At 59.7% G+C, this 11,797-nt stretch overlaps 1 protein-coding gene across 5 annotated transcripts in view; it reads left to right on the top strand.

The window, feature by feature from the left end:
• Positions 1-1,221: 1,221 nt before the first annotated feature.
• IQSEC1 (IQ motif and Sec7 domain ArfGEF 1) overlaps positions 1,222-11,797 on the top strand; it is a 118,966-nt gene continuing 108,390 nt past the window's right edge. The window contains exon 1 of one of the 5 annotated variants that reach the window (XM_040628396.1): positions 1,222-1,763. In XM_040628396.1, the coding sequence (XP_040484330.1) occupies positions 1,696-1,763 (68 nt within the window). In that variant the 5' untranslated portion in view covers positions 1,222-1,695. Of the gene's footprint in view, positions 1,764-7,734; positions 7,865-11,797 lie in introns of those variants that run through there. The other 4 variants (XM_040628395.1, XM_040628397.1, XM_040628399.1 and 1 more) reach the window with 4 other exon arrangements.

Raw genomic sequence — 11,797 nt, 5'->3', positions numbered from 1 at the left:
AAAGAAAAGAAAAGAAAAGAAAAGAAAAGAAAAGAAAAGAAAAGAAACCTGTCTTGGGGGGAACAGACAGGCATGTACCTGCTGATCCTCACTGGAGTCCTGGACGTCCTGCCCAGGCCAGGGGCCCGGGGACAGAGCGAAGCTTTGAGCCGCAGACCCAGGCTCAGGCCCAGCGCCACCCTCCCTGACTGTCTGTAGGCAGGAGATGCCCCCTCTGAGCCTCAGTTTCCTTACAGGTGAAACGGGGGCCCTGGTGGGCACTGACCGGATGACACTGGCAGCTGTCCGTAGCTATACCGCTGTACGCCCAGGGCCTTGCAGGGTGCGGAGATCTGGACCCACCTGGCCCTGGGGAACTTGCTGGGGGCTGTGGGTGGGTAGAAGTAGGTTCTGTGAACACTGACCTCGAGCTGTGAGTCATTGTCTCTGGGGGCTCTGCCTGGGAAGCCCCAGCTGCCTGCCCTGGGCTGGGCCCAGGAGCAGCTGTCAGGGGGTGGGGAGCAAGGGCGGGGGCTCCAGCTGGGACCCCAGTCTGGAAATGCCCCAGACCCAGCTTGGGCCCAGCCCCCAAGGCTGCTCCAAAGGGCTGAAGCCCTCCAGCCCCCCTCTACCCCCATCTCTACCCAGAAATGCTGCTCCCGGAGCCAGACTGCCACAGCACGAAGCCCACCTCCCCGGCTTCCTAGGGCTGTGACCTGGGGTGAGTGACTTGCCCCCATCTGTGCCTCCGTTGCCTCACATATCAGACGGAGCTGATGATCAAATCCACTTCATAAGGCCATTGGGAGACCTGGATGTGTTCTTTCTGGCCCCGTGGAGAGCTTAGACCCGTGCCCAGGAGTTCATGAGCCCGAGGTGGTCAGGGAAAATTAAGGTCAAAGGGGCTGGCCACACACAGCATTATCTGTCACACAGCAAGGAAGTGGCCTGGCCAGGCCTGGGAACTTTGTCTCTCCCAACAGATGGAGACCCTCGTGGGCCAGCCACTCACCCAGGAAGCAGCCCTGACTTTGTCTTTCTTTTGTCTCCTGTACACCCCAGGTTTCCCCCAGGAGCCAAGCAGGCAGAGCAGCCCCTTTCGCTGTCCTGGCCAGCTCCTGGCCCGATGCTTGGGGTGGGCCGGGCTGCTGGGCCGGGCTGCTGGGCGAGTGTTGGGTTTAGGCCTCTGGGGAGATGGGGGAGGATGTGGGCCCGCCCTCGCCTCCCCGCCCACCTCCCTCCCTCTCGGGCTCAGCCTCTCCCGTCCCAGGCCAGCCTCTGGACACAGGACCGGCACTTTCCCTCACCGGGCAGACGCCCCTCACCCGTCCCGCCTGGAGTGACTCACTGCTCCCCTGGCCCACAGCCACTGCTGTCTCCTGGCAGGAGGCAGGCGCAAGGTTGTGCAGAAGCTACGGGGTCTGGTGCGAGAGGGCCACTCAGCCAGGAGGGTCTGCGCACAGCAGCCGGACGGGCCAGTGCACAGAGGCTGGCCTGGGGACAGCAAGGCCGGTGGCTGGGACTTACGGTGGCCTCTGGGAGCCAGCGCCTCCCCCTCTCCCCTGGCTTTTAGGCCTTGTCTTTCTTCTTCCCACCATGAAGAAGGAAGTGACCTGAGAGCCAGCAAAGACAGCCAGCCCCTGGCTGGGAGGAGACCAGGGTCGGAGGGCAGTGGCTGTGGGTCCCTCGGCCGCTGGCTTTCCCAACTAGCCAGGCATGAAGGGTGGCGGCAGCGCCGTGTGGAGCCTTATGTGGAAGTACTGCATCTCCGTGAGGACCCTCAGGTACCAGGGGACGTGTGTGCGCGCGTGTGTGTACGTGTGTGTGTGTGTGTGTGTGTGTGTGTGTGTGGACACGGCTCTGCCCGGCCATCGCCTGGTGGGAGGGGAGGCTGGGCACCCGGCTGGCCGGTTTGTACGGACTCTGCGAGCTCCAGGACAGCTCCAGCCCGGGGGGAAGCAGAGATGGAGGGCAGAAAAGGTCATGCCTGGTGCCCTCCGGAGAAACTCAGAGTCTCTAGTGTGGAGGGAGGAGGGGAAGAGCATGGAACAGTAGTCAGGGAGTGTGCGGGCATTTGGCCGGGACCCGGCGTGCCCACCGAAGGCTGCCAGGGGCAGGTGGGGTATGGCGGGCAGACTCCCCGGGGTGCACGGGAACGGGCGTTCGTTACATAACACACTGGCACTGGGCACAGCTGGGTGACCTTGGCCCTGTCCCCTGGCCACTCTGAGCCTGTTACTGTCAGTGAAATGGGGCTCACACTCGCTCCTTCGGAGTGCAGCGTGGGGTGATGTCGGGTGACTGTCCGGGGCCGTTGCCGAGGGGCTGAGAACTCAGCCCGGACGCAGGCCCCAGGCTGCCCAAGTTTAAAACTGGCGTTGGCGTTATCAGTGGCGTGAAGTGGCCACATCTCTGTGGCCAAAGCTTCCCACCTGCAGATCCTTACAGGCTTAGTGTGAGGCTTCAGTGGGGTGGTGTACAAAGAACAGGGCCTGGCGCCCGGCCAGCGCTGGGTAAGCCTCAGGTGTGATCACCACAGCTCTGGCTCTCGTCCTTCCCCTTCGCCGGATGGCCGATGGACGTGTGCGTGGAGCGGAGCCGCTGTGCACGCCAGCGCGCATGGAGGCAGAGCAGGGCCCTCTGCCCCCTGGGGAGGGGGCCCGTCCTGGGTCGGCGCCAGACCCCGCACCCGCTGAAGGGATTCAGACCAGGGAGCCGGAAGCTGGAAACTGTGATCTCGGGCAAGGCTGGGTCTTGTTTGTAACGGGGGATTAGGTGGGGCCAGGGTTTGTATGGGAGGGGCTTGGAGGCAGCTGCTTGGAAGACAGCTCTTTCATACCACCTAAGGGCGTATTTGTCACCGAGGGGAGGTTTGACAAAGAGTAAGGGATTGGAAGATTCTCCCTCTTTCTTCCCACCCTTATCATCTGGTTTCTAAACTATATAAACTTTCCCTTCCTTTCTTCCTTCTTTCTTTTCCAAAATATTTGTGATCACTTAGAGGAAATACCTACGATAAATCAAATAAAACCTCAGGACCGGGATAGTGAGGCACAATATAGAACAGAATGTCATGACCTAGGAAGAAAAAAGTAGCATGGGACAGAGATAAGCAGGGTTCTGAGGTTCTTCTGCTGAGGTGAAAATTGCTGCGCTTCCTGGCAGCCAAAGAGAAAGGGGAAACCTAGCGCCTCAGCCCGCACTCACCGTGGTAGGAAATCATCATTACAGTGGCCGCGGTTGTCTTTGCTGCTGGGTGAGAGGGTCTGGGACCCTGGGCCTCTGGCCTGGAAAGGTGGGTGGGTGAAGGTGGGAGGCATGGCAGGGATAGTCCTCGGGTCTGGCTCTGGGAAAACAGGGCAGACAGTGAGGGATGAGGCATTCTCTTGGATGCGGTTGTGGCTGGCTGTGGGAACAGAGAGAGGAAAGCTCACCCCAGCAGTGAGTCAGGGGCCACCTGTCCCTCCTTAGACCCTGGGATAGACCTCGTCGGGTTGGCGCCTCGGCCAGGCAGGCCAAGGCAGGGGGTGAGTCTCCGGACTGTGGTGAGTGTGCTGTGTGCCTTCCCCTCCAACCTCAGCTCGATTTCCCTGTGTCTCATTCTCTCCTGCGGTTTCCGGGGATTGGCACTATGGAAACCTCAAGTGTTGTTTACAGGGTGCAGGGGGTCCAGCACTGGGAGGCCCTGCCATGCTTTGCCAGAGGCTCACCCAGTCCAAGGAGGAGTAGCACGGCCTCACAGGGCCTGGTAGACCAGCCACTCCACGCCTGAGTTCCCTCATCTGCAGAGTGGGGATAACGGCCCAGGGGATAATTACCAGTCAGGGCTATGGGCTGGAGCCTTATGTGGCTCATGCTAAGTGCTCCGAGAGTGTTTTTTGGCCCAGTAGCCCGACAGTGGAACTGGGCAGTCCAGTATCGCAGGGCTGGTACGAACACTGGTGGGGTGGCCGTCTTACTCCCAAAGACAGCACCAGGTGGGTGTGGACACCATAATTGGCACTGGGTTGGCCCCAAACCCCCACTTAGCACCTGTCAGTGCAGCGTACCTCCGTGCTTAGCTGGAGAAGATGGCCCTCAGGGAGCTCCAGGAGACTCGCTCGGCTCTCTGGACCCCCACCCCGTTTTGTTGGGAGGCCACCAGGAGGGCCGAGGTGACTCTCCGAGTCAGACAGACAGATGGACAGAGCAGGCGCTCGCTGGGATCCCAGCCCCCCTCAGCAGCCAGGGAAGACCTGAGTCAGCAGGTCTGCGGCCTGAGGCGGGGCTGGCGGCAGCCACAGTGACAAATTGGAGGGTTGCAATCGGACAGCACATAGTTTTCCACTCGCGTCTTCACATTCCCCTCCGCCCGAGACTGTCGCCCCTGGCCCAGACCCGCTTACATCTGGAAAAGCAAGAGGTGTGTGCGGGGAGCAGGCTGCCGGCTGGCCAGCCAGCCCTGGCCCTTTGCCCAGCGGTTCAGTGACTGCAGCCCAGAAGCCGGGGGCAGGGTCTCTGGGCCTTTGGCCCCAGATCTCCAAGAGAGAACACGACAGCTAGGAGCGGCGCGCACCAGGGCCCAGAGCCAGCGGAGCTAGGTTGTTCAGATACGCATTTTGGGGCGAGTTGCTAAAGCCCTCTGGGCCTGTTTCCTTGGGTGGTTCTTGGGAAGATCGCAAATGGGTTCCGTTGGTGGGCTCCCAGTGGAGCGCCTCCCTGTGATGCCTGTCCCCTTCGTCCCCCTGAGTCCCAGGGTCACAGTGCAGGAGTAGAGAATGCCTGCTCGGCAGTCAGGCCCGCCTGAGTTCGAATCCCGGTCCAGCGCCTTTCTACGGTGCAAGCGGCCTCCAGGGCTGTTGTGAGATTAAATGAGTTGAGGCCGTGGGCCTGCCCGGGCAGGCTAGGTGCTGCATGGTGGCTCCGTCTCTGAGCAAACACCTCTAAGCTCCTGTCTGTCACGGGCCTTAGTCTGTGGTATCGGTAATCCTCAGCCTCTGGGGCCGGGCTGGAAAATCACTTTTGCATCTGGTGTTATTTTGGGAACAGCAGATCGTTTTGTGCCTTGAGGGCTAATGGGGCAGGGGAGCTGCCTGGTGGACAGAGGCAGCCCACTTGGGGTGCTGGTGGGGGTGGGGCAGGGGGTTCTGCTGAGCAAGCCCCACCCCCACCCTTCCCCTGCCATGGTGCGTCTGGGGAGGAGGGCTGGGAGCAGCTGGCAGCCAGGCTCTGGGAGCTTCCAGGGAGCTTCCTGGACAATTAGCCATCTGATGCCCTCTGCGGGAGGCCGTGTGCACACACCTCCTGGGACAGGGAGCTCACCGCCTCCCCGCCTGGGCGAGGGCTGGGCAGCTCTGATGCAAGGAAATTCTTTCCCACTTGGAGCTGACACCCCTCTTCCCATGATGTGCCCCCACCCCCCGATACACACAAACACACACTGGGGGGCCCGGCCCTGCTCTCCGGGCCCCCAGCCCATCTGCTTCCCTGTCCCGGGAGAGCCTGTAGTGGCCAGGATTCCCTGAGGCTGAGGACAGGGTCTTTAGTCCCCTCCCCACGTCCTTCCCCTTCTGGACAGGCCCCGGCTATCCCTGTCCTTCTCTGGGCAGGGTCTGGAGCTTTTGATGGGATGGGATGGGATGGGATGGGATGGGATGGGAGCTCCTAGGCAGGGCTGACCCAGCTGCCACCACCCCTTGCACAGACACTGCCCAAAGCACACATGGACTCTTCTGGCAGCTGCTTTACCCTTTCGTATGTGGGACTTACCGCCTCAGCCCTGCAGGCCTGCCTTCCCCTTCCCCTCCCTTCCCCCTACCCCCCGCCCATCCCCATGCTGCTCTATGGCCCATCGCCCCCATCTAATTTTTGTGTGGGGTTGAAGACCTGTGCCAGGTGCTCAGTGTCCGGCCTCACATCTAGCCAGTTAATGTCCACCGTGTGAGAGCCACCATCCCACTGGACAGAGCAGGAACCTGGGGCTCGAGGGCCTCAAGCTGCTGGTCCCCAAGCTGGGTCATGGCTGAGGCCTTTCCTGGCGAGGGCAGCAGGTGTCCTCTGACCCGGGCAGGGAGATGGCACCGGCATCTCCCTGGAAAAGCTTTGTTCAGTCGGCCGATAAATATTTGTTGGGCCCCTGTTCCACATCAGGCCTGGGCCAGACGCCGGGATATGGCAAGGAGTAAGGCAACGGCCCAGGCCCACGGAGCCGACGTTCGGGGCAGAGAGGCAGTAAGCAAGCAAACGGATGGGAGGTGTCTTCGGACAGGAATTACAGGCAAGAAGATGAAACGGGGAGGGTGGATTGAGTGACTGGGGCAGAGAGGGCACGGGACCTGGGTGGTGAGGAAAGGCCTCTCCCAGCTGCCCACGGGCTGCAGAGCACGCAGACTGAATCTGTCCACACGATGGAATGCTACGCAGCCACGGAAAGGAACGAGGTGCTGCTACGCGTCACGACACGGAGCCACGTCGGAAACATTATGCACGTGAGAGAAGCCGCTCACAGAGACCACTGGCAGTGGGCCAGCCCACACAGGCAGGAAGTAAAGCAGCGGTTGCCAGGGGCTGGGGGGGGGGGCACTAGAAGGGCTGCTTAATGCAAACAGGGTTTCTTTTTTGGAATGATGAAATGCTCTAATCTTAGATTGTGGTGATGTGTGCACAGCTCTGTGAATATACGGAAATCGTTGCGTGCTGAATAGGTGGATTTTGTAGAACGTGCATTAGATCTCAGTAAAACTGTTTTAAGAAGGAGAAAGAGGAAAGCAAGCCCTGTCTGAGGGAGTGGCATTGAGTTGAGAGTGGCAGGGAGGAGGGAGCTTAGGAAGACCTGGGGGAGAGCATTCCAGGCGGAGGGAACAGCAGGTGCAAAGGCCCTGAGACGGGAGAATGGCCAGTGTGTTTGTTTGAAGAACATGGAGGAGGCCCTGCAGGGGTCCAGGAGGGAAGGAATGGGCAGTCCCCAGAGTCTGGCAGTGCCAGATCCTTGTGAGGACTTGAGAGTTTACTGGGGTGGGGGAGAGACAGGGCAGGGTTTAAAGCAGTATAATAACATGATGTGCTTTCTGTTTTAAAACAATCACTGGAGTTGCTGTAAGGAAATGAGACTGTGGAGAGGGAGGGGTGTGGGCTGGGGGGACGTGACACCAATCAGGCCGTAGTGGCCACTGTCTAGAAGAGAGACGATGATTGATACCCAGAGGAGACAGACTGGCAGACGATGGCAGTGGGAATTCAGATGGGAACAGATCCCTCCCAGCTGGGGGTGAGGAGGCTTCCTGGAGGAGGGGCCAGGGCGGGGCCTCAGGGAATGAGGGTGGGCCAGGCAGAAGGAGGCCATAGGGAGATGAGGTGGAACGTCCGGCCCCTGCCACCCCAGTCCCGGTTGGGCCGGAGCTGCTTTCAGAGTAAGTAGGACAGCGTCTCTCCAGGGCCACCTGTCATGCACCTTTGTCCCGCCTGCTCAGGCTGGCCCTCAGTGAGAGTGTCAGCACCCCTGTGGCCAGAGCCCCAGGCTGGGCAGGCACTCCGAACAAAGCAGCCTCACCAGAAACTCCAGTGGCCTGAAACGCGATCGGTCACACGAGACTGGCCAGGGAGGGAGCTGTATTATTAATTGACCAGAGTTTCTGGGGCCTGCCTGCTGAGGCCATCCGGACTGGCCGGACCTCGAAGGAGCCCACTGGGCAGTGAGTGTCTGGGGCCCAGTCAGAGGTGGGCGGGGGCCCCAGGGTGCCTGGCACCCTCTCCCCAGGGCGTGGTTTCCTTGATGCTGGCTGAACAGGGAGGAAGTCAGACGTCAGACCCTGCAGTGGGGAGGGCCCAGCGCTCGTCCCCAAGGGCCGTGGAGGCAGGCAGGGTGCTGGGGCTCCAGGAAGACCTCCGCCCTCTCCCCTGTGACACTGTGAGTACAACCCTCTAGCCTGGGGGAGGGAGAAGGTCTCAGCCGCCTGAGAAACTTGTGAGGGGCTGCTAATGGTCAGGGCAGCCTGCTGTGGCAGGGTCTCTGGGGCTCTCATCGGGGTGTTCAGTGTTTCTCCAAATGTTTTCTGTGACTTCTCCTCACTGCCTGGATGGCACAGAGGCCCACCCTGGGCCCAGAGAGCCTCAGGTGTTTCCCCCCAATGCCTAGGAGGGCAGCTTCAGCTGTGTGAGGGAAGTTCTTTCACTCCCCTGGGCATTAGCCCAGCCCCAGGCGCTGGTGGGGGTGGAAGGTCTAGGGCCCCTCTTAACCACCCTGAGAAGGAACCACGCCCATTTTCCAGCTGAGAAAACTGAGTCGCACAGAGATTGCACATTGCCGAGGGCCCCTGCAGTGGCGTTGGTGCAGTTTCTTTCCCTGCTGCCGCCCCCTCACCCCACAGAGCATAAACTTTGAGCACGAGAAGGCCCAGGGCAGAGGGAGCAGAAGCTTCTTTCCAAAATGATCCAGAGTAGAACCTTGAGGATCTGTAGATCCCCCAGGGCCGGGAGGGCCTTCAGACATAGTCCCCAAGTGGATGGGCAGCTCTGGATACACAGAATGAGAGAGATTCAGTGAGCCTCTTTGGTGCTGTCCCTTGGGAAATCCCCTTGAGAAACATGGGGGGGCCTGGGGCCACCTGCCCCTCAGGGAGATTCCCCACCCAGCTCTGCTTCCCCGTGGAACCTCAGTACAGCCTTGGAAAGGACAATAGCTGGCACGCTTTGGTTACGTGGGAACTCAGGCACAGAGGTGTTGGGAGATCTGTGCATGCCCCATAGCGGGTATAAGGTGGGGAGTTGGGGCTTGAACCCAGAGTGACTCCGAGCCCCTCAACGCATCATGCAGTCTCTGTCTGGGGTGAATGATCCCATGACTATCCTATCACTAGGTCTCAGTTTTTCCGTCTGTAATGGGTTGGAGTCCAGTCCTAAGGAGGAGGCTGTCTGCCCCACTGGCCTCCGGGAGTTGGGGCTGGGGTCAGGGTAGGCTTGGCCACAGGAGTGAGAGTTCCCAGGGTGGCTCTCTGTTCTCAGGTCAACAAAGCCTTCCTCTGACACATTGGTAGAGCCTCCTGACGACCCCAGTGAGCCAGGGAGGCCGTGGGAGGACCCCGGGTGGTCAGGCCGCTCAGAGCCCAGGGCTCTGGCCTCCAGTTCAACAGTCTCCAGCAGCTACCTGCCTTTGTTGGGCTCCTGGGGGCAAGCTGGGGAGGCTGGCCAGGTGGGTGCCAGCACCTGTCCTGGAGGAAGGCCCATTGCAGTCCTGGGGGTAGGGCCGAAAGAGTGGAACCAGGAGCCGGGACAGCTGGGCTCACCTGGGATCCAGACAAGCTCCTTTCTTTCCTGAGTCCTCTGTGCTCACCTGTGAACAGCCAGGTGGAGTCGGGAGCCGTGAAGCATTCCGTGACTCTGCAGGGTGTCAGGGTTGTCATTCATTCATGAAGGCAATCATTCGACAGACTTGCAGCGCACCTGCTGTGGGCCAAGCACTGTCTTGTCTCTGGGGCTACAAGAGTGCTAAAGCAGAGGAGGCAGCAGGAGGAGGGCGTGCATGGCAGGGGACGCGTACCTGGTTGGGTGTGTTTTGTTTTCATAGATACATATCGCCTGTTGGGGAACAAAACCAGCCAGCATACCAGATTCATGAGTTCATAGATACCAATGCTTAGGATGAAGCAGTTACCAAATGGAAAAGCGAGTGGATCTGGAATTGATGTGGAGAGCAGGCGGTGGCCAGAGAGGGCCGGAGTCTTGCCCACGGGCTGTGGGCTCCTGGGGCTCGCCGCAGAGACGGGGGTGCGGGGGGCTGAGCTTTGCTGTCTGCCTAAGGGCAGTCCAGGCTTTGAGGAGAGACGTGGGACTTCCACAGTTGCTCCTTCCCTTGAGCCTTCTGGAAGTCCCCAGACCAAGTCCCACTTATAACATGACTGTTTCAGCTTGAATCTGCTCACACCCAACAGTCACACTGGACCTCTGCTGACCCTGCGAGCGGGCTCCCGCTGTGGAGATGTCGGCCTCCGACAAGCTCTGGTTTGGGTCCTGGCTCCGCACGCCCACCTGCATGAGTCTAGTCAAGCCACAGGCCTTCCCCGAGCCACCAGCTCCTCGAGCATGAAAGATTCTTTCATGGTACCAAATAAACTCGGGTTGATGGGTCCTCTCCGCCTGTCCCTTCCCCTGCCACACCGTGAAGACCCTGAATCCTTCCAGGCACGAGGATTTTCCTCAGGCCTTCTCCCTGGGGATTGGGCTTGGGTGGGACACGGGATCAGGAAGCCAGCTCGGGCCCTCCCATCTCCCGGGGACCTGCCAGTCTCATCCTGTTGGGAGCCCCCACCCCTGGGCTCCGAGTGGGCAGAGGCCATGCAGGTCTCCTGCCCCCATCGTTAGAGAGCTAGAGCAGTATGGCCTTTAGAACCCCAGCACAGATGCGGGGTTATTGCCGGGCTGGGAGGCCTGCCAGCCATGCACGCGGCCCCCAAGCTGGGGAAAGGGTCTGCTGAGCACAGCATCTGCAGGAGTCAGACAGGTGAGGGCAGGTAGGAGGGTTCATGCTGCAGACTCCACTCAGAGTCCTTTAGGGGCCAGGTCAGTGTGAGGCACTCTTGGGCCTTCTGCCTGAGTCTGTGAGGGAGGGTCATGAGCCCCTTTTGAGGGATGAGCCAACCAATGCCCAGAAATCCGTAACAGTGTAATTTCAGCTGCTTCTGGGAAAGAGGTAAAAGGAGTCTGGTCAGCCGGAGTGAGGTCTCCAGGCTGTAGCCGGCCTGCGGGGACCATCAAGGCCATTGTCAGCTGGGGCTTGGACTCTAGGGCCATGCAGCAGGCTTCTGGGAAGAGACAGGCTGCTAAAGTAGGTTGAGAGCCTAGACTTTGGTATGAGTCTCAACTCCGCTAGTTTCTTAGCTATTTGACCTTGGATTAGCCTCAGGTTAGCCTCAGTCTATCAGTGAGGACCCTTCTAAGTGCTAGTGAGAGGAAATCCAAATCAAACAGGCTTAAGCAGAAGGAGGGCTTCATTGGTTCATGGAACCGAAAAGTCTGCGGCAGGGCCAACTGGCTTCAGGAATGGCTGGATCCAGGGGTTCAATTTATGTAATGGGTTTGGACTTCTCAACTCTTATCTCTGCTTTCCTCCCTACTGGCTTCATTTTGAAGCAGGCTGCTCCATGTGGGGTCCCCAGCTTCTGTGCTTGGCATGTAGAGAATTCTCCCCAACCCAGCAACAGGCCAGCTTCAGGGGCCAGGCTGCCACGAGCAACACACTATCTCTGTCTTAGGGATGTTGACAGTACCCTGGGGGAGATGGAACAAAAAAAGAGGAAGTTACCATACAGGGTGATCAGAGCTGAGACCGGTGTGCACTCCAAAGCCCATGGGACACCAGAGGAGGAATGTCAGCGTTCACGTCTGGATGGGCTCCCCAAAGTCTTCCTAGAAGAGATGACAGCTGAACCAGATTTTGAAGGCAATGGAGGCATTGGTCTGGGGAATGAGAAGTGAGGGAGCCAGGAGGCTGGGGTTCGTGTGGAGTCCAGGTTGCCTCAAGACCCACACACAGTGGGGCTGGCCAGGCTGCGGAGTTCTGGTGGGGCTTAGCGGTAGGGATAGGTGGAGGTGGGGGCGACTGAGGGCAGGGGGTGGGGGCAACGGAGCCTACATGTGGGTGAAAAGTGGCTCTGGCTTCAAGGCAGCGAGGACAGGAAAGAATGAGCACTTAGTGAGCACCCGCTGTGTGCCTGTAACTTCCATATGTTGCCTCATTCTGGCTGCACGACACGCCCTAGGGTTACCTCATCCCCACTTCGCAGAGAATGAACCAGGTGCCAGCACAGAGCGCCTTATCTAAGTCAATCAAACATGTTTCCCCACA

The sequence above is a fragment of the Ursus maritimus genome, unplaced genomic scaffold (genome assembly GCF_017311325.1).
Source record: "Ursus maritimus isolate PB19 unplaced genomic scaffold, ASM1731132v1 scaffold_14, whole genome shotgun sequence".
Classification (NCBI taxonomy): domain Eukaryota; kingdom Metazoa; phylum Chordata; class Mammalia; order Carnivora; family Ursidae; genus Ursus; species Ursus maritimus.
Note: the sequence above shows the minus strand (reverse complement) of the source record. Positions and strands in the feature narration are given on the sequence as shown.